At 55.6% G+C, this 21,886-nt stretch overlaps 1 protein-coding gene across 6 annotated transcripts in view; it reads left to right on the top strand.

Annotated features, from left to right (window-relative positions):
* Nucleotides 1-21,886, top strand: part of CLEC16A (C-type lectin domain family 16, member A) — a 168,878-nt gene that overhangs the window by 60,924 nt on the left and 86,068 nt on the right. For all 6 annotated transcript variants that reach the window (XM_012731955.1, XM_012731952.1, XM_004691757.2 and 3 more), the window contains 6 exons: nucleotides 4,308-4,430; nucleotides 6,067-6,173; nucleotides 6,812-6,856; nucleotides 9,018-9,068; nucleotides 11,405-11,533; nucleotides 19,058-19,178. In XM_012731955.1, the coding sequence (XP_012587409.1) occupies nucleotides 4,308-4,430; nucleotides 6,067-6,173; nucleotides 6,812-6,856; nucleotides 9,018-9,068; nucleotides 11,405-11,533; nucleotides 19,058-19,178 (576 nt within the window). The remainder of the gene's footprint in view (nucleotides 1-4,307; nucleotides 4,431-6,066; nucleotides 6,174-6,811; nucleotides 6,857-9,017; nucleotides 9,069-11,404; nucleotides 11,534-19,057; nucleotides 19,179-21,886) is intronic.

The raw sequence follows: 21,886 nt of genomic DNA, 5'->3' as shown, positions 1-21,886 counted from the left end.
TTTACCTCTGCCCCCCATTCACCATTGTTTACCCAGAGTACCATAGGCTTTTTGTATTTTGTTTTGCCTTTGTTTTTTCTTTTTGCTGAGAAGTTACTGGAACACGGATAAGAGGTATGGGAAAGGTTGAAAGGTAATAGGATAAAGGGAGCTTTCACTTTGCAGGGAGCCGGCAAGACGCTTTGGATCGGACTGACACTTAATCAGGACTGGAAGTACACTGGCAATCAGCCCAACATCTGGCTAGCTTTCGAAATAGTTGGTCTGTAGTTTTCCAGAGGGGCAGGCTTGCGCGGCTACAGCCAAAGAGAACCATGTGGTCAGAAGACATTCTTCCGAGCCTCATTTACCTGGTGCTTGTGGTCTCTTTATCCAGGTTGGCCTGTCCACTTCTTTTTATGTAGCTTTGGTCAAGGCCTTTGCCAGCCGTTTCAGAATAGGGGTTCCCATTCAGGAGGAAAAATCCAGAAATCAGTACTTGGAGGGGAAGTTCAGTAACTGGTTCCTGACACCACGGGGCCACACCCTTCCCTTCTATTTTGGAGTCGGTGAATTAGATGGAAGCTTCAGCCCCACCCCACCCCTGCCCTGTGGTGGTTGGGTGGACTCCAGGGGGCTAGGGACACCCTTCCTGACTCACTGGGCAGGCCGGCTCTGACCGGGCAGGAGGGGGGCGCGGCTCGCGCAGCTCCTCCTGGGCCATGTGAAGTGCATCTGGGCTTCCTCGGAATTCGTGTCAGTTGGCACTTAGGGTTGAAGTAACTATTTCAGACAGAACAATATATTATCCTGAGTGTTTATTTCATCCAGAGCGAAATGGCGAGCAAAGAAATGCAGTCGGGGTGGAGCAACACCTGCCCTTCCTGAGGAAACCTGAGTGTGTGTGCGCGCCGCGCGCACATGTGGGGATGGGCGCCTCTGCCCATCCGCCCCTCACGCATGCGCACGTGCTGTTTTAGCGCCCACAAGCGTAGCTTCAGGTCACGCATTTACCTTGGTCATTCACCATCGTCAGCCACCATTTTGTCCATTTTGTTTGGAGCCAGAGAGGTGCCTGCAGCTTTTGAATGGCTGCTCCAGCCTTGAAAGCTGAGGGGGCTTTTGGAGGCGACGTGGGGGAGAGAGAGATGGAAGGGAAATGGAGCACCTGACCCAGAAGGAACTTTGGGGGAAAGAACGGGGATATCTGAGGGTTTTTTCCTGAGCAGAGTTTTGCAAGTGTTTGCAGTGGAGCCTGCTATCTCCCTGGCTGGAGACTGTTGCAATACCGGGACTATTTGCTGGAAGCCGGGTGATCACCATGAGGGCTGGGAAGTTGGAAACTGCTCTAGTCAGCCCCCCATGCCACGTGCTGTCAGAGCTGCCCTCCAGGGATCCTGGAGTCCGAGCCGCCTGTCCCTAACACCCACCCCCAAGGTGCACCTGTCTGCTCCTCCCGAAGCCCCAGCCTCCCGGTTTACCAGCCCCTGGCCTGGCCTGGTGTATCCTGTGCCCAGTGCAGTTCTCGGCCAGCTCCTGCCCCTCCCCTCCCTGTCCTGCCCGACAGCTGCGCCCTGAGAGTCCCCACAGCTACGTGGCTTGTCCCGGCTTTCCGAGGTAGCTAGTTTGCTGTTGTTAAGTTGTTCTTCCCTTGCTCTCTCCTTTCTTCCCTTTTAACACACAAACCACGTGGCAGTGTTAAGCCATGCCAGAGTAGAATCCCCTTCAGCACAGAGTGGTGACAGGCATGGCTGTGGCATCGTGTCTGCAGCTGCTTTTCACTCAGCCCTAAGCACACGCTGGGCGGGAAGGGCGCTCTGCCCAGGTGAGGAGACGGGCCCCAAGAGGTTAAGTGTCAAAAGCAAGCACCTCCCACACCTGCAGCTCCTCTCCGCCCTCCACCCTAGCGCAGAAGGTGCCCTGGGAGAGGGGCCCACAGGTGGGAGGAGGCCACAGAGGTGCTGGCCTCTTGGAGGCAGGCCCTGCACACCGCTTGCCCTGCTGGTCTCCCTGAGGTGGTCGGGCCTTCTCTCGGGCCCCTCCCCCTTCGGAGGCCTCCCCTTTCCAGCCATGTCTTCAGCCGTTGTCTGTGGCCTCAGGGACGTGACTTGACATCTCTGGGCCTTGACTTCCTCACCAAAGCACGAGGCTGCACCAGAACCTGGCTCTGAGAGGTTCTTAAAGGGTTTCAGCCCCTCCCCCTTGCTCCACATGCCAGCAAGCCTGCCGCTGAGGAAGGTCAGCGTAACCTTGGAGTGTTTCCCGTTAAGAAGATATTGCCACAGATTCCCTCATTTTTTGATAAATTCTAAGGGGAGTGAGGGGAAAATTAGAGGAAGGAGACCAGATGGAGCCTGCCGTGGAAGTTCAGGAACTGGCCAGCATCCGTCTTTCCCCGTGTCCTGCTGGATCCCGCTGCAGGCCCCTGCTGTTGTCGTCTTTGAAGTGGGGTGATTGATGGTCGTGCCATAAAGTTGGGGGGGGGGGACACAGGGTAGACCTAGGGAGCTTTCTTTTTCCCTCAGACCCACTGACTGACAGTTTCCAAGAGACCAGAAGTGAACGAATAGAGATGTCAGGACAGCATTGACATCCCTGAAAAAAAAAAAAAATGCCAGAAAGATTCAGTTGGTGTTCTTCTTGCCATCTGATAAGCCAGAATGCTTCAGAGTTAGACATTTAGCATCAAAGTGGGACATAGAATCCACAAATTAAATTTTCATTGCAATCAAATTTTTGACAAAGCCACATTGCTGGGATGCATGAGGGGAGTGACCCCGTGCGAGGCCCCAGTCGTCCCTCACCCGTGTCATCTCCTTGGCATGACTTCGCCTCTGGCTGGGAGCTGGAAGGGATTCAGTCAGGCAAGATGTATTGTTTCAGTTGGTTCCGTCAGCGCGTGTGTGCAGGCGGGAGTACTCGGCCTCAGACCATCGTTCTTCAGCACTCCCCTCTGTTTTGTCAAGGTTCTAGATGAAGCACCATATCCTACTCCAGGCACCGTATTTCAGGAGTTCCGAGAAGCACCACTTCCCCCCTTGCAGAGTGACAGGAAAGGACGTGCCTCCAGCGCTAACTCTGCTCAGCTGTCAGCTCACAGTGAGCAAAATGTTCATTTCTGCGAGTGTGTCTTCCAGAACCAGGTCGGAGGGAAGACAGGGGCTTGGCCCAGCCTGGCTGTTGACGCAGGCCCGCAGGTCGCTGGCCCTGGTCGCAGGCTGCAGCTCCTGGCACAGCTCCCTACCCTCTCCCTCCATCTCTTCCTCTTATCTTGTCTTCTAAAAGCTGGCTGCTGCTGCATTTCACTAGAGAAAAAGCTTCCTTTGCCTCTTAAAGGTGGATCTCCCTCGGTTTCAATGTTGGCGTCTGTTTGTGTGTGTGTGTGTGTGTGTGTGTGTGTAAGATTTAGTTATTTGTGCATACAAGAACTGGGGTGTGGGCCAGAGGTGGTGGGGGGTGAGAGGATTCACCAGAGTGGGGAGCAGAACAGGCAGATCGACCAAAATACACTGCTGAGGGGAGCAGCAGGGAGGCAGGAGAGGTCTGCTGTGCCCTGTGGGTCACCTTTCTGGCCGGGGATCGAACTCGTGCTGCAGTGGCTGCGGACAGCTTCCGAGTGTTGTGCTTTAACCCATGGCGCTACTAGGAAGGGCCCTGTTGGCACCTTTTTAAAATAAAGCTTTGGCTTGAGTCCCTGCTCTGGCCACCTCACCTGGCACACCTGCTGCCTCCCTTGCACCCCGTGTTGCGTGAAGGGGGCCCTGCCCTGAGCTTGGTGCTAAGAACTCGAAGTGTGACTTGTACATGGCGGGAGTTTCTGCCTGCTCCGCTTCTCCAGTTCCGTGGCCCCCAGCCTGTGGAAGGTGGCCAGAGTCTGCTACGGTGTGGCCTCCAGGGGCTCGCGGGTCTGGAACACGACGCTGCCCCTTTCCGTCCCACGTGTGCCTCCTCTGACCAAGGCCAGGCGTATGTCATCGCAGGAGTGTGTCTTCAGTGCCCTTTACGGTGCCCACAGTCTCTCTTTTTAACAGACGGAGCAGACCCGGGCCCCAGTGAGGAGCCCGGCGGCATCTGGCTGAAGTCGGGTTCCTTTCTTCCTAGTCACTGACTCCCCACACGCGAGTGGTGACAGCCAGCACGTGCGGACATGCTCCTCTTAGTTCCCTTTACAGGGACTCTAAAGTGAGTGACCGCATGGGCAGCAGCCAGTTGTGGAGAATCCTGAAGGGCCGTGCTGGCCCTGGTTGAGGAGCTGCTGGGGGGCCCGCGCGAGCAGCTGGGCCTCCTTGCGGCAGCTCTGCTGACAGCTTGCCCGCTCTCCGTTCTAGGCATGGATCCCGAGAAGCTGGAGCGAATCCAGCTCCCAGTGCCGGGTGCGGCCGAGAAGACCACCTACAACCACCTGCTGGCCGAAAGGCTCATCAGGATCATGAATAATGCAGCCCAGCCAGGTGTGGGGGCGTGGGCTGTGCAGGAGGGTGGTGGGGTGGGAGGCCAGGCCCGTACCTGTGCCCTTTCCTCTCCTTCCGTGCTCAGCCTGCTCTTGTCAGTGTCTGCAGCCGCCTCTGTAGGGCCCGAGGGCATGTCTGAGCATGACCCAGGCTGAGCTTGCGAGCCAGGGCGCCCTCCCTAAGGCAGCATGCACCTAGTGCCGGGCACTGGTCAGCCTGCTCTGCGGTTCTCGCCAGCACCCACCTGCAGCCGCGGAAAAGCAGCAGTAACTTCAGCCCACAGGAGACGCTGGCAGTGTCCAGAGAGGTTTTAGATCAGCACCTCTGGGGGAGGAAGCTACTCCTGGCACCTAGTGGGAAGGACAGCCTGCAGTGGACAGGAAAGCCCCCAACAGCGAATGATTATCTGGTCTAAAGTGTCAACAGTGCCGAGGCCGAGAAAACCTGACTTCGGGGCAAGTTGGGTGCAGGCAAGGGCGAGGCCGCAGGATGTGCATGGGTGCACAGGGCAGGCCCCGGTGAGATGCACCAGTAGCGAAAACAGCTGAGCTGCCCAGTCCGGAATCCCGGTCAGGCTGGAGAGAAGGGCAGATAGACAAGGCTGCAGAGGTCCAGGGCAGTGGGCTCCACGTGGTGGTGCCGTGTGGCTGCGGGGGAGTGGGTGGGGCTGGGTTGCTGGCCTGGGCTTCTAGGGCATCCACAGCATCGGTCTGCTGCCCACTGGTTGCCGCGTGCCTCCGGGTGCCAGTCACTTTGTGCAAGGCGTGAGGGTGTGGGAAGTGCAGGACAGGCATGGCTGGTGCCCTCTAGACTCCGGGGAAGCAAAAGTGGGGCTCCTGTGTAGAGACAGCACCTGGAGTGCAGAGGCCACAGGCCAGACAGGCTGTGGGCCTCGGGTTGAGCGGACTTCAAAGCCCCAGGCAGGTGAGAAGTGAGGATGTCTGGGAATGAGCCCGGGGCCTGTCACATGTCCAGAGGTGAGCCAGGCTCCGCGTGGGGAAGGAGAGGGGTGGGGCGTGTCTCAGGCAGCAAGAGAAACATTTGTGGCTCAGAACCAAAGGGTGACCGCAGTTGAGGTCTAGTCCAAGGAGGTGGATCATGTCCCTGACGATGGCGGCCAAACGTGGGTGGCAAGGGGTCTGTGAGCTGGTTGTGGTGCTGTGGGCAGGGAGGGTGGCTCGTGGCCTGGAGCTGGGGAAAGGGTGGAGGAAAGGTGGTGGGCCCTCAAGGATTGGTGTTCAGAATAGCCTGGCTTTCTGGAGAGGTTGAGGAACTCAGGAATAGTCTGGAAGCTGTGGTAAAGACTGAGGGGCTTGCTGGTTTCTGGTCCCTCAAGATATGGGGAGGAAGAGCCTGCTAGTGGCAGGAGCTTGTGGAAGAAACAGGAGTTGGTGGGAAGCCGCATTCCACTTGCGTGGAGGCAGCATCAGTGAGACCGGCCGTGGGCTCGCAGGCGGGGGCAGATGTGAGTCTGTGCCCCTGAGACCGCTGAACGCGAAGGAGGCGTGTGGCTGGCACAGCTGGGTACCACATGCAAGTTGTGGGCGCTGGGATGGGTGGGAAAGGGGGAGAGGTTGAAGGGCGAGCAGCAGGAGTGGGGTGAGTTCGGCGAGGCTGACCCTGGGGTGCTCTGCAGACGGGAAGATCCGGTTGGCGACGCTGGAGCTCAGCTGCCTGCTCCTGAAGCAACAGGTGGTGACCAAGGGCTGCATCATCAAGGACGTGCACCTGGCCTGCCTGGAGGTGAGGGCCTTCTCCCTGCCGCCGCCTGCTTGCGCAGGGGGAGCAGACGGGCGCCGGAGGTCCCTGAGGTCGACCTGAGAAGACGTTGGGCCCCACCTGACACCCCCTCAGGCCACTTGCTCCCACTGCGACTGCTTGATGAGTCCTAGTAATTATTCAGTTGCAGTTTCTGACCTACTTATTTGACTCTGTATGGGTCCCTAGTAGTTCTCATTTTAATTTTTTAGTTACAAAACTATCATGCGTGCACTAACACATATACTTACTTATAGGTCGTTGTGCTAATATGTCCATGATTTTCAGTGTCTTCTCTTTTCATGCTCCTATGTCCGCTATTCACCGTAGGAAGATTAGGAGGCGGAAAGTAACAGCTCAGCTTTGTAGCCACAGACACCCTGTTTAGGAGTGAGAAGGGCCCAGCTCCCCCTCACGCCACGCCTTGGGACCTCCCTGCGTCACGCTGACCCACCTGTCCCGCGCCCATGTCTACCCTGAGCCCTTCCTGCCCGCCCCCACTTCTCCCCTTGTTCAGACCACTGTACACACGAAGGACACACGCCCGTCATCCACGTCGTGTTAGAACTCACCGTTTACCTGACTCCCGGCTCCCCCCTCACACCGCCCCTCTCTCTCCACAGGGCGCGAGAGAAGAAAGTGTCCACCTCGTCCGGCACTTCTACAAGGTAAATGGCCACGGCAGGGGAGCAGCAGTGCATGCGGAAACAGGAGAGTCTGTGCTGGCCGAGTGGGAGGGCCGGGCCCCCGCCAGCACCGTGGCCGCTCGCGTGCTCGTGCCTTCTCGTCAGACGGCGCCTGCAGCCTCCCGCCGCGGTGTGACCGTCAGTTACACGGGAATTTGTCTGAGGCTAAATTTGTATGGAAATGAGTGCTTGCATAACACGTGCCAACCAGGAGGCGCGAACTTACAGCCGAGCGCTGTGCTCATCCGGATCTACCTCAGCGGTGACGTGCGCATGTGCTGTGTGTGTGCACAGGAGCCGCATGTGGGCGTCAGAAAGACCCTCACGTTGAGTGGGATCATGTTACGTTCCTCCGCGACGCCCAGTATCTGAACACGTGTAGGGATTTGTCTTCGGGTTCAGATGCTTTGCTATAAAAGATCTAACACTTGTTTAGTGTTAATCTTAAGACATAATTGAGTCTCTGGCCAGCCCTTCATTTGTCAGTAATAGTGGATCAGGTCATGTCAAATAGTCCTAATCACATGCTGATTGTTTGGCCTCCACATCAGGTCTCTCCAGACCCGATGACGATGTTTTTCCCACTTGACGTGACCCATGGAGAGATCCTCCTCAGAGGAAGGCGTCAGTGCGCCACTCTGTCCCCTGCACATTCGCATGTGTCGTCTCTTTCAGCTGCTGTGAACTATATACAGACAAGCTCAGGGATCTTCCACTCTACAGGAAACTTTTTATGCCACTGGCCATTACCGTCAGTGTTTGTTGAGATAAAACCAGGTCATGCAGTTTGGAAATCAGCCTCACTAGGCTCAGCTGACCCCAGGCAGCCGCCTGGGCCCCCAGGCGGGGAGGGCACTGGGAAGCGAACCCCTGTCTCCCCTTGACCTGGCAGAGCTGTGCTTGGCCTCTCCGTGGGGATCCCCGACCTTTAGCAGAGCCCGGGAGAAAGCACAAGCCTCACAGTTGCTTTCATCACCTCTGGGGCTGTTCCCCACACAGGTGTTCAGTTATTCCCCACCTCGAATGTTCTAGATTGCAAACACAGAAAGGCAGATAGCTAGGCTTGTTCCTATAGGGCTTTTCTTCACCAACAAAAGGAAAGCTGTGTTTGAATTTCAGCTTCTTTCTTCCAACCTAGATTTTCCTCTTGCTTTTAGCCTGTAAAGTTTACACCCTAAGTGTAACATCCCCAAAGCTTCTGGATGTCTTCAGGGGTAGTTATTTCTGTGGAAGGTACTTACACTGTCCTCCTGACATTCAAGTCAGGAGCAACTGGAAGTGAGTATGGATGGCCTATCGCACCGCCCAGACTCGGCCTGTGCACGCCTCCCCGGACTCCTGAGAGCAGGAGGGGGTTCAGCCGAGTCTCCCCGGCCCAGCTGTGGTCCGGTCCCATCCACATGGGATCACAGCGGCAGTGAGTGCTGACAGGGACTGGCCCGACTGAGTGGCAGGCCCAGTGCTCAGGGCTTAACGCCCCAGCTCACCTCTCGCTCCTGGTGACCTGCGCAGTCCGTGCCCCAAACTTGCAGCAAAACAAGGAGCCGGCTCCAGGAGGCTTCAGTGGGCTGGGCTGCGATTTCCGTGTCTCAGAGCCAGGTTCCTACCTCTACCCTGTTCTGACAAGTGACCTCCTGGACAGAGTACAAAACCCCAAAGGCACGTCTCCAAGGCGAGAGGAACAAGCCGTGTAAGTCTGGCCTCAGGCATATTGAATGACACGCTTGGTGTCAGAGGTCCGGAGCCTCCTGGTTGAATGTGGCCGCGAAACCAGGGTTTCCCGTTTCTTTCACCATTCTCTGCAGAGATGTTGTTAAACACTTGAGTTCTTAGCCTTCTCTCTATTGTAAGTAGGCACGCTGTTGTTTTTGTTACTTGTTTTGATTAATCACGTTGACAGAGAAACCTAATCATGTGTGCCTCAAAAAGGGAGGAAGCCGTTGAGAGTGCAATTTGAGACCTGGCCTCTGGTCGGGGCGTGTGTTTGCGTTCACGCGTGCACTTTACTTCCTGGTGATTTACGAGAACTCGCTAATGAGGAACAGATGGCCCCAAAGCCCAAACTGCAGTTTAGAGGGCTTTGTTGTTTATGGAAAAAAGATAGGCATCATCTTCTCTTCCCTCACGCCTTTGCATTTTTTAGGGAGAAGAGATTTTCCTGGACATGTTTGAAGACGAGTACAGGAGCATGACAGTAAGTGAGGGCCAGAGTGTTCCTGGGTGTCAGCGAGCTTGCCCTGCGAACCCAGAGACCCCTGTCATGGGCTCTCCGACTGAAGAGCAGAGATTGGTCCCCCTCACCTCCAGAATCTCAGAGGATGCCTCTCCCTCTGCTGGGCTGTGCCACACGGGGGTTGGGAAATGCGTGTGGTGTGTCTTAGCGCTCCTGACCCCCCACGTCAGCCACTGGAGTCGCCGTGGTCAGTGTCCTCCTTTGACCCAGAGGATGCGAGTGTCAGGAAGGTTGGTGGGGCAGGGCCATCATGGGCACAGCAGCTGGGGAGCAGAGCAGAGTCCCGAACAGCACAGCCCCCAGCCCTGCCTCCTCCTAAGTGTTTAAAGTTTCGGAAAGAGATAGGCAGGCAGCGTGTGCTGAGGGCTTCCCTGGCCACTGAGCCCGTCCCCAGGTACCTGGACAGCTGGGCCCTCGCCGCGCCCACCCTCACAGCACATGGAGCCTCTGCACAGGCAAAGCAGAGGTTAGCAGAAGTTCCCTCCAGCAATGCTCTGGAAGCCCCAGGACTCCTTGGCTGTGTGGGGTGTTCGCCCCACCTCTGCAGATGGCCACAACCCCGTCTCCCCCGGCCCCTGGAGGAGCGTGTCTTCTGCCCTTGGAGCCATCAGTCAGAGCAGTTGGATTCACGCTTCCTTGCACACGCATTCTCCTGTCAGGCTCCGAGTCACTTGATGTAGAGAAGCTGAGGCTCCTAAACCCTGGCTCACTTTCTGCTGGCGTTACCTGCCAGCTGGCAGCCTTGCATGGCTCACTGGCATTCTGAGTCTAGATTTCCCATCTGTAAAATGGGGCCTGCTCCCCATTGCTTTCCTGGCCGGCTGTGTAGTCCCCGAGGTACCCTAGTCACTCACATGTTTGTTGTGTGTCCTTCGCAACGCCTGGCTTTCTAGACGATGCCTGCCCACCACCCCATCTGCCAACATGAGTCTTTAGCTCACCAGGGAATGAGTCACTGAGCTAAATGAAGTGAGGACAGGCCCTTGGTGCTGCTAAAACGCTAGTGGCGTTCCCACACTCGAACCAGGCCTTGACTCTTGTTCCTTCACTCATTTCTCTTGTCACTGCTTATTTAGCGCAGAAGCCACAATGAACCTGACCCCTGGCTTCCTGTGCCCACAGCAGGCTAGAAAGGTCTTCCTGGGAAAGCTGTTAAGCCTCAGGGCAGAGTGGTGAGAAGCTGCCTGGGAGTGAAAGGCACGCTGGGAAGGTCCACCTGCTGGCCGGAGCCTGGGGCTCAGGCCTCTGCACGTAGCTCTGGGGTAAAGGGCTTGTATGGGCCCTCGGGCCTTGGAGGAGAGTGCTTAAGGGGTCTAGCAGGAAGGCAGGCGCTGGGCTCCCTAGCCTGTTCTCCAGTATCTGGGTGCTCGGCTCTTGGTATAACTTGGCCCGTTCAGCTTTATCTTAGAGTGGAAAAGTGTGATGATTGGAACCCTTTCTCACAAAAGAAGGACTCCTCCCCCCACCAAAAAAAAAAAAAAGCTTTGGTGCTTGAAGGAGTAAAATTCTCTAGAAAATGTCTGTGTGAAATGTCACACCTTTGTGATACCATGTGAATGAAGTGTCAGCTCCAAACTACACTTGAAATGTCAGTCCCCACCCAGCGAGTTCCAGGTGGGAGGTGACTTCCCGTGAGTAACCACTTCGTGGTGGGACTGTGTGGAAGGTGGCAGACAGCCTGGCTGTCTGCCCTGGATGCATGAGCTTCCTCTGGCTCATGTCCCTTGGTGGTGCTGGTCAGCACCAGCAGCTGCCATATCGCGGAAGCTGAACCCTGCTCCATCCTCCCGGGGGAGATGTGAGGCCGGTGAGGGTGTGACAAAAACATGTGCAGTCCAGAGCAAGGCAGGCCTGGGTTCGCCTGTCACCATGCAGTGGGTGGGCCCAGCCTCCCACTTGGCTTCTCCAGCCCCCCAGGTCTCACTAGCAATTAGGAACTAATCCTCTAGGAAACCACACTCAAAGAAGTGCTTAAAAAACCCAAAGACTGTGGCCAGGTTGCTGTTACCAGGGACACAGAAGCAGACTACCCCAAAAGGAATCAGGCTACTTGTGAAACCCTCCCCTCTGCCCCCCACTAGTGTGGTAAGGACTGAGGGAGTAAGAAAGCAAAAGTTTTCACAGGAAGGATACAGCTTCTCAAGGGTGTCTGAGCAATGGCTTAAGTCAAAGTGAAATCTGGAAGTTGGAAAACAAAAGACATTCCACAGGCCTCTCCTCAGTCTCGTCAGGGATGTGCAGATGGAGGGGCCTCCCCCACCCCACGCCCAGTCAGGTTTCCTATGTCTCTCTCCTAGATGAAGCCCATGAATGTGGAGTATCTCATGATGGACGCCTCCATCCTGCTGCCCCCAACAGGCACGCCACTGACGGGCATTGACTTCGTGAAGCGGCTGCCCTGTGGCGACGTGGAGAAGACGCGAAGGGTGAGTGAGCGCCCTACCAGGCCTCTCCCTGGCAGAAGGGAGGGCTTCTGAGTCGGTCAGGGGCCCCTTCCTTCCACACAGCCTACCACCTCACCTGCCCCCTCCCCCCAAAGCCCTTGGTTAAATCAGAGATCGGAACCCCTGCAACAGGCCTGGCCTCAGACGTCACACGCAGGGCCCCACCCCTACCTTCTCACCCTGGGTGAGAGGAAGCTGGGCTGAGGCTTCTGTGAGGGTGCTGGGTGAGGCAGAGAATGCCCTGCAGGTGAGTGAGGCTGTGTGAAAGCCTGTGTGTCCAGACAGGCACAGGCCCGAGATGGTGTGATGTTAAGGTATCTGGGTGATCTGGGGCTAAGTTAGACGCAAACGAAATTGTGACTTGTGGCTCTGCCTGCCCAGAGAGGAAAGACCTATGTGAAGAGCAGATTAGTTCTCAGAACCCAGCTGAGTGTGCGCTTCCGTTATCAGCGCTTTTTTCTGGAGCACCTCACAGGCCTGCTCATGGTATTTTATCTCCCTTATATGATCACAGTTTCTTTCTTAGAAAGCGCCATGGCCTTTTCCTAGAAGATCATTCCCTGGAGACGTAAACACTGGCGGATAAACTAGAGGAATTCACAGCACAGGACCTGCCCTCGTCAGCCTGCACCCCTGAGCTAGTCCGGTGAAACCCGCATAGCAGAGGTGTTGCACTCTGGGATGTTGAGAAGCAGGAGTGACCTGCAGGGTCCACCCCCAGACAGGAAGATATTGTGGTCTTCTTTCACCCAACGAGAGATTTGGCCTCTGAGGCTTAGCAGGGGAGGTGTGGTAAGAGAAGTGGGGGCAGGGGGCGGGGGTTGGGGGTGGTGCAGCAAAGGAAGTCAGACCCCACATCTCAAGTCAGGCCAGATTCCCTGCCATGTCGCTAACCTGCAGCCCTCGCCAGGCCCTGCCCCTCTGAGCTAGCACCGCCTTTCTCGCTGCGCTTCAGTCAGGACCGAGGCCCCGCGGCTGGGCACACAGCGTGCTTGTGGGTGGCAGTGTTTATGCTGGGCAGTGTTGCCATTGGCCTCCTCTGGAAGACTGGTCATGACAAAGGCGTGCCGAGTCTCAGTGGCTCTTTTGTGAGCAGGCACGCTGCCCCAGGTCCAGCGCCCACACTCTGACTGGCCCACGGGCTGCTCCTCAGCCTGTTTGCAGGGAAGCTGCCCCCAGTGGGCCGCAGCCATGCACCCACCTGGGAGGCCCACCTTGGCCCCTGAACCGGAAGATCCAAAAGGCTGTGACCTTGAGAGCTGCTGTATGGGGTATATTCCACCTTTTTTGGTTCATAGTCCTTTGGGTTTTTTAGACCCCTCTTGGAGCCCACATTCTTAGTTTTTTAAAGGTCATCATTCATATCAATTCTTTGTAGAACTTTCCTTGGAATTCTACAGCCATCCTCACCATTGGCGCTATTACTATTCCCATGATACAGAGGAAGAAAGTGGGCGTTAAGGGCGAGAGCGTTGCTCAGGGTCACCCGGTTAGTGAGTAGCAGAGTCACGTTGAGCCCAGGTGACATGGCCTCCCGCGCCCGCTCTTAGCCGTCTGACTTCTGCCTCCACGGCTCCCTCCACGGAGCCTCTCAGCTCCACGTGGTGCTGGCCACCAAGGATGTGGAGGACACAGCCCTGTCCACGTGGAGCCTGCATCTAGAAGATGAGGACAAGAAGGCAGTGGGTCAGCCCATGTAGCTGGACATTTTCTAAAGGAACAGGGGGCTGGCCCCTCATCCTCCCTGGGGCAGGGGGGTGGCCCCTCAGCAAAGACTGGGGATGGGCTGAGGAACGGGAGCAAGGTGGCATGTCCTGCCCCCTTCAAGGAGGGGAGTGAGGCTGGAGGCTAGAGCGAGGGCAGCCTGTGGAAGAGGAGAAGGGACTGGCCAGTGATGCTGCAAGGCCTTGGAACGCAGCCAGGACCTTGACCGCTGCCCATCGGCCGGCTCCTGACGGCGTACCCACTGGCCCATGGCACGCCTCAGGAGAGAGTGGGAAAGTTGAGAGGTGGCTTCGGCTTGGTGGTGCCTCTCCTTCCAAGCCACTCTTCTTGTGGAGAGCAAGGCTTTGCAGGGCTGTGTGAGGGCTCAGTGAAAGGCCGGCGCGCTAGGCATGGGGCTATCCCTGAGGCTTCTGTTCTCCCTGCCCCTGACCTCTCATTAAGTTGCAGGTTCCCAGCGCTGCCCACATCCTCTGCCCCAGGTGAGATGCACACCCCCACCTGCTTGCTAACTGAAGCAAGACAAAGCCAAGCCCCTGGAACCTCTGGGCTTCCCCGGGGTCTCTTGTTTGACCCTTGCCTGTCTGATGAGTTTGGAAATGACTAACTTACGCCCATGGGTTCAGAGCCAGAGAGGGGGCAGAGTGGTGTGGAATAGGCAGTGTATCTCAAAGCAAAGCCACACACATTAGGAAAGCTTCCCTTTGTGAAGAATCGACTCCTGAAGGGGAATTTCCACCGCTCACCTCAAAACGTTTTCTATTGCAAGGCAGCTGTCTGGAATCTTCTGGAAGTTTAGCTCTTCAGCTCATTTCAATCAGAACACAGTAGTGTGCTTTGAGTTCGAACTAAAGGAAGTGTATGGTTTAGCAAGCAATTGAGGGCTTATGTGGTTTGTTTCAAGTTCTTTGCTTGTATTCAGAGAACATTCCATTTCATCCTTTTGGAGTCAACCCTTTTCTTCTTTTCCTCCACCAAATAGCCTTTTCTAACTTTTAGAAGGCTGATCCTTTTCAGAAATCCCACCCTTCGTCTTCCTTCAGGGCTTGTCAAAGAAGTTCAGACAACCCTTAGCTGTAAATCATTCCTGACTTGTAAGCTAGCCCTTGGGATTCCCACTGTGTGCCAAGCATGGTCTTGAGAGTGCGGAAGTGAGCCGACACTGTCCCTGCCTGCTGCTCATCAGGTGCATGAACACAATTTACTAGCAAGCAAGTGAATGACAAGTTTGATATCAGAGTGCAATAAAGGTTCTAAAAAAAAATGACACAACTTGGTCAGGGGGTGAGGGTGGCATCCCTTGCCATAGAATGATCTGGAAGAGCTGCTCTGTGACATCTAGCCTAAGACCTGAAGCGTGAGGAGCCAACCACACACAGACTCAAGGAGGTACTTTGCAGCGTGTGCGGGCGGTGCAAAGGCCCTGGGGTGCAAAAGAGCATGGTTGTTCAAGGAGCAGAGGGAGTGAAGGGGAGAGCAGGGCACAGGGCCTGAAGACCCAGGGAGGCGCCTGGCATTGGCTTCACATTTTCCCTCTGCATATTGTTTGTGACGCTTTAGTCTTCCTTTGACATATTTGTTAGGCATTTGTTGGTGCCAACCACTATGCAAGATGCAAGATTAGGCAGCAAGTACATAAACGATGAAACCAAGACAGCCAGAGTGCTTCTGAGCCATGCCAGCTGAGAAGCGAAGTCCATATTGAAATAAAGGTCACAGGAACACCTTGGGCCTGGTGAGAACAAGAAAAGCAGTTTCAAACTTGGGCTCAACCCTCTGGAGAGCAGTTGCACGAAACAGTTGAAAGAACACAGGCCCGTGAGTCAGGCCAACAAGGTGCAACCTCACTCCAGCCGTGTGAACTCCAGCAAGTTCTTCACCTCCCCGAACCTTGGGGCCCCGTGTGTCCTGCCTCTCCGCTCTTGCCCACGGTAGATGAGGGAGTGTAACGCGGGAGCCTAGCGCCTGCTGTGTAGCAGTGCTCCAGAGGCATCAGCTGAACAGCAGTGGAGCATTCTAGCATTTTAGGTGGGCCAGGAGTAGTCTTTAATGACCCATAGCTGCGAAAGCTCCTAAACGGAAGGATTGTATGGTGACTACCAAGCCGGAAGTTAATAGGTAGCCACCTTGGAATCCATTATGAAACCAGGGTGTCTGCATGAAGTTTTATTTGTCCTGGCTTTCTGTCTCCCTCACCCCTTGTGAAACCACAAGCAGTTTTTGTGTTTGTTGCTATTGACCTTGAGGAGATAGAATAGTTTGCTTTACTCTTTGGAGGTGTATTATGCATTAAAGAAAATAGAGTAACATCTCAAAGTTTTGAAAGGTGACGGAAAGAATTTCCCATGATTTCATCGCCCTGAACAAACAACACTTAGACTTAGACAGTTGTGTGTTTCCTCCCAGTCTTTGCAAACATCTTTTCATGGCTGCAGGAGAGAGCAGGGGGCCTTGCCTCCCTGCAGCCGCGACCTTCCTCCTTGGTAAAGCAGGAAGCTTCTCGGGCTATGCTCTACGGCATCAGTGAGGCTAATTTCTTACCGAGGCATGAAGGTGTATCTGGTGGCTTCTACCAGAATGTATTTAGGTCTTTTCCTGTGGGAAGGCATTTTGGTTGCTTCCAGTGTTACATTATTTTCTACTAAACTATAATGAGCAGCTTCACGAACACAGTGTTTTCTTTCTTTTGGCCTATTTCTTTAGGATAAGTTCCCAGAAGTGGAATTTCTGGTTCAAAGGGTATGAACATTTTTTGTGTGTGTGTGTGCCTCTCTACATAATGCCAAAATGCTTTCCCCTTGGGCTGCGCCCATTTTAAACTGCTTTGGCCTTTTAAAAAAGACTGACTTTCTTAGCCACTCCACAGCTACGGTGGGCGCTAACGCTGGTGACTGTCCCCTAAAATTCTCAGGGGCTGGCGGGGGTGGCCAGGGATGTGGGCATGATGACTGGCACTGAGTAGTGACCCAGGGCCCGTGCCAGTGGTGTGTGACCTGCACACTCATTCGGTGCCCTCTTGATCAGGGGAGGTGGGTGCCCATTTCCAGAGCGAAAGTCTGGGCTCAAGGAAGTCACGTGACTCGGAAGCCATGCTCTGACGGACTCATTCCCGGGGCCCCTGCTCCCAGCTGCCCTGAAGCAAACAGGAGAAGTCTCTTCTGCATGGGAGCATGGTGACCCGTCCCAAATCTGCTACTCTGTGGAAGCATCTGACAGAACAGTCACTCCTTTGCAGGGTGACTTGTGTGGCTACGTTTATTGAACAAAGAAAAAGTCTGAATAAAAGCGGAGTCCCAAGCCTTACGTCTTTTGAAGGCAAAGGCGTGTGTGGTGGGAAGGGCATGCGTCCGCAACCTGGTTACTAGCTGAGTCACCTTCGGCGGGCTGCTTGCCTCCCCGGGCTTTGGCTTTCCTGTCTGTAAACTGGGAGCCACGAAGGGCTATTAAACAGTGACACTGAGGAGCCCTGCCTGAACCTGACCGGCCAGTGAGATCAGAGGGTGGCTGCTGTTCAGGGGTGAGGCACGGATGTGACGGGCCTTTTCCCGGCACTTTCCTGCTGCAGGATTCTTGGCGTCGTGGAGGCCTCAGCTCGCCTGCCAGCCCCCTGCAGACACCCCTGGGAACCCGGCTTTCGGCCTGGTGGAGCACCGCCTTGGGGTTCTGACTTCGTGCTCACCAGTGCGGGCTTCTCGAATGCTCTTCCTGCTTTTTAGGGATTGGGACCGGAACCTGGACAAGGGTTATTTGGGATTTAATTTGTCTATTCTCTATTCTATTTTATTTTTATTGTTGTTACTTTTTACATTAGTAGAAATTCCTTCACGTTTTGCTTGTGGAGGAAAAGCAGATGTTTGCCAAACAGCCTTTGTTGGGAGCCACACTCCAGGCTCCTGTGCATCAGAGGGACAGACTGTAGACGCCACGCTCATGTCTGTTTTCCTGTCCCCAGCTTGACACTCCTCACCCCCACCCCCGAGGTCCTGCTCAGGGAGGAGAATGAAGCTCCCACTCAGCTTGGACCTGACTGGGTGGGGCTTGTTCTCTTTCCTTTGCGCCCACGGCCACACTGCCTGCCTGGAGAGCCTGTCCAGGTGACCGCCGCCTCGGGCTCCCTGCACTGGGCCAGCACAGGCACTTGACCCTCCTTGTGTGAGTGCTCAGGGGCCACACATGCTCCTGGGTTTAAACCCAGCTTGGTGCCCAGCAGCTCCAGCTCTCCCACCCCCTCCCCCTGCAATAGGGCACCGCAGTGCCTGGCACGCAGGGGCCTTAATACATAAAGTTGTTTTTTATATTTTCAGTGAAACGACACTGTTTTTCCTTCTGATCACTTCAGATACATTTATGAAAACTGTATTTGAAAATGTGAAGAACAAGTCAGCTCAGATACTAATGCCTACCCCACCCCCGCCCTCGTCAGCATCATGATTTCAAAACATCTTTCTCTGGTGCTTTCGGTTTACAGAGGGGAATGAGAGTGCTCAGGATAGGTCTGCGTGGTAGGGTCGTTCTTCTCACTGTCTCTCAGGAGATGAAGTAATGGCCCTCGGCCTCCAGGGTTCCGACACGGCGGCATCCCCGCCGCCTGGCCCGGGAGCCAGTGCAGCCCCCCCCCCGCTGTGCCAGTGCCAGTTGCCCGGAGTAAGAGTGTTCTCTGTGGGGCTGCCTCCCCCTTAGGGCCCCAGGCCGAGAGCCCGCTGAACTGGAAACAGGGAGGCCCAGATGTGGGCTGGGAGTCATCTCTGCGGCTCACCAGCGGAGACAGGGTTTGTCCCAGTGAGGGGTGGCTGCCGGAGGGAGGGAGGGAGGGCTGGCGCGCCCCTGCCGGCAGCGTCATGGTCCCCCGCAGCCTGTGAGGGAGGGGCCGCTTTGCCTTTGACAGCTGAGCAGAGCAGGTCATGGGGCGGTTGGGGTTGGCCAGGCCTGGCTGAGCTGGGAGCCTGACCAGCCGCCCGCGTCTGACCCCTCAGGCAGGCCCTTCAGCTCAAGTCAGAGGACAGGCCCTAGCTTCCTGGCCTCTGTTTGGGGGCTGCCAGCCCCAGCCCAGGGCCCCAGGGAAGGTGCCCTCAGGGCCAGCCCGCCCCAGGATGAAGGCTGCTTCCTGCAAAAACTCTTTCTCTGGCGCCTGGGATTCTGCTTTCCTCCTGCTTACTACCTGACTGACCGACGGGTGGTGGACTCTGCCTAGACCCTTGCCCCGGCTCAACGGAATGTGCCGACGGAGTTGGCGGGGGAAGCCTGAGGGGCACGCAGGACACCTATGTCATCTTCCAAGTGCCAGGACACAGCCCCACTGCAGGCCCTAAGGGGTGGAGGCTCTGAGGAGAAGGGACCCACCCAGGGGCGTCCAGGGCAGTTGTGAGAGAGATTGGCAGCTCAGAACCCCCAGCATGTGGCCGTCCCTCTGCCCCGGAGGTGGGCTGTGGACACACCTGTAGTCGTGACTCGGACTCCCGAGTTCAGTGCCAGTTTAGCCGGGAGAGGCCCGGGGCTAGTGACCGGGTGGCTGGGACTTGGTCTCAAGGCGCCGCCTACAACTTGGGGCAGACAGGGGTGTCCTGACACTCGGGAAGAGGGGCTCACAAGTGGACAGGTGCTCAGGGGAGGTGAAGTAACCCCGCCTGAATACTGGGTATCTGCACCCCTTTGGGCTTTGGGTGCTCTGAAAGCACCAGAACCACAATTCTGGGAAAGGTGGGCTTTGTTTCAAGAGTCACTGCGAGGTTCCTGGACTCGGACATGACTGCTTGCCCCCTCTGCTCTGCCCTCGCATCGGTCCAGGCCATCCGGGTGTTCTTCATGCTGCGGTCCCTGTCTCTGCAACTGCGAGGGGAGCCCGAGACCCAGTTGCCACTGACGCGGGAGGAGGACCTGATCAAAACGGACGACGTCCTAGACCTGAGTGAGTCGGCCCTCTGGGTCCCGCAGCCCACGGGGTGGGGGCACCCACCCGCTCGCTCACTGGAGGCTCAGTGTGTGAACTGCGTTTTGTGCGGTGGCTGAGACCTTGCACCTCCCACAAAGCTTTCAGAGAGGGGACCCCCGATTCTGGGCCCCACAGTCTGCTGAGGACTCTGCTTTCTGAGCAGGCAGAGCTGCACCGGGCACTGCCAGCTCTGTGCACGGTGACTGGGGTCTCCTGCATCACGGGCACCCTCCGGGGTCCGTGCTCCCCATCAAGGCAGCACCAGTTTGATTGGTTTTGTGCATGAAGATGTTTCTGTGTGATTCTGATGATTAAAACATGTTGCTGCTGCTTTAAAAAAAAAAAAAAAAAGAAGGAGAAAGCTTTTAAAGGTGCAAAGCTCCAGTGTGTAGGTTAAGATAAAAGTTCAGAGACGGAGAACTGTGTGCTCAAGCTGTAACTGGGGCTCACTAACCCCACCCCGCCTCTGCGCCGTATTCTGCACCAGGAGAGAACAGGGCAAAGCCGCTCGTGTTTCTGGAGCCCTTCTCCCATGGGGCTGTGTGGCTTGGGTGACCTCCCTCCTCCTTTCGCAGCGGGCTCACGCACACAGGGCAAGAGGATTTCCGTCCCTTGAAGGCATTGTGGTATATTTCGATTCTTTGGTAATAAGAGACAGAAAACCCATTTGGCCTGGGAAAAGCAAAGGGAAATGGCTCCTATCACTGGAAAGCCCAGGAGTACTTCAGCTTTCAGGAAAGGCTGGATCCTGGCCTTTAAGCACCCGCCAGAAAGCTGCCCTTCTCTGCACTGAGGCTGCCCCGCTCCAGCCTGTCCTGCAGGCTCTCACCAGGTGTGGTGGCCATAGCTCTCAGCGCCTTTGTCTTTCGGGTAGCTCTGAGAGACTTCCAGGGCAGGTTCTCTTTGTCCTGACTGGGGTCATGTGACCACTTCTGAGCCAGTTGGAAATCAAAGGAATGTGGTACTCTGATTGGCCAGGCTGGGCGACAGGCTCAGCCTGGAGGAGAGGTGGAGCTGGTTGCTCTTGAACCCCATCACCTCCGTGTGAGGGCAGAGTTCCAGGGAGATGATGCTCACAAGGAAGAGCTGGAGACCGGCAGCAGGAGTAGCAGGTGGGCTCTCCTGATGGAGCATGAGGGACAGGTCCTTGCGCTTTAAAGTCAGCGTCGTTACGAAATAGTCTACATGCCACCGAAGTCACCAAGTTGAGGGAACAACTGAGTGAGTTTGGACCGCACTGTTCAGTCGCGCGGCCTGTGCTGACCCTGTAGATGGCCGAGGGCTGACCGGAGCCGGGATACCACCTGCCGCTCCACAAGCAAAAGAGTGAAGCCACCCCGCTTGTTTTCCTCGCCAGGAAAATGGGCGTGAACCTCCTGACATCACGGGATTGCGGGGAGAATCTGGTGACGTGCCATGGGAAACATGACGTGACCGCGCGTGGTGCCCCGTGTAGAGTGTCGGGGCGCTGGGTCGGTGCACCGCCTCTGGCGGGTTCTCGGGCTGGCCAGCCGGCTTGCCTTCTGGCTGTGCTCCTTTCTTACCCTTCCTTCAAAGACCCGGAAGCTCTGTCCCCCTTCCTCTCCGCCCCTTCCTTGGACCTTCTCATTCCCAGGACATGGCCACGGGGGCTTCTGGAAGGCTCTAAATGGACCGGGCTGACTGGCAAGAGCATAAACCATTCTTCTTTTTTTATTTTTCCTTTTATTTCATACAATCTATGCTTTATCATCTCGTGTGTGGTCCCTAAGAAATTCCCACCCATTCTTTCTCTGATTTGATTCAAGGAAAGAGAGGGACAGCTTGCTTTCAAGAGGGCCCCTCCATCAGGGCCGCGGGAATGTTTGCATCCGTGAAAGGGAATTAAATTTGATGCTGGGAATTCACATTCCTTCCCTTCTGCCTCCCCCAAGGAAGAGCCTGCTGAAATAAAGGTTAAAAGTCTTTCACTTATCAATTTTAATTGATTAGATTTCTAGTTGAGATCACTTAACTGAGCCTTTTTTGGGTGGTTGGCCATTAAGAAAGTAATGGCTGTCTGTCTTTATCCAGCCTGATTGCAAACTACATCTTTGCTAAAGACGGGAATGTCCAGAAAATACTGGGAATTATGGATTCCCAGTACCAGAATAAGAGATGCGCGTTTTGTCCTTTGACTTCTTTCTGTGTGTGATTGTTTTTTTTAAGGGCTGGAGCTTCTTCATCTCCCACTGGGAAAAAATAAGGCTTTGCATTTCACAAAATGCCTTTTGTGTACACAGAAGAGAGGCAGCCTCGTCACATAGGTGGGAAGTGACTGGAAGCTGGGCCCATGGGCTGAGGCCAGCAGTGTTTGGTCTCCCGGGTTGCCTAAGTCTTATCTAAGGTGACAAGGCTGACAGGTGGCTTCCAGTGTGTTTGCTAAACTTGTCACTCTTTGATAAGAAACCACAAAGTAGGAGTCTTAAGAAGCCACCTCACACCTGTGCTGACCAGCAGCCGCCTTGGTGGGGGATGGGGGAGGGTCAGGTGTGGCTTCTGATGGGGAGGGAACAACAGAGACTGAGAAAAGCAAATGGCCCTTAAGCAAAGTCCTGGAAGGGGTGCAGTAAAGGGGAGAGATAAGGATGTTGGTTGGGAAGTGGGAGAGACGGATTTGGGGGGAAGGGAAGGCAAAACTAGACCAAACAGATTTGCTTTTTAGA

Source organism: Condylura cristata, unplaced genomic scaffold (assembly GCF_000260355.1).
Source record: "Condylura cristata isolate star-nosed mole 26May11 unplaced genomic scaffold, ConCri1.0 scaffold00032, whole genome shotgun sequence".
Lineage (NCBI taxonomy): Eukaryota > Metazoa > Chordata > Mammalia > Eulipotyphla > Talpidae > Condylura > Condylura cristata.
Note: the sequence above shows the minus strand (reverse complement) of the source record. Positions and strands in the feature narration are given on the sequence as shown.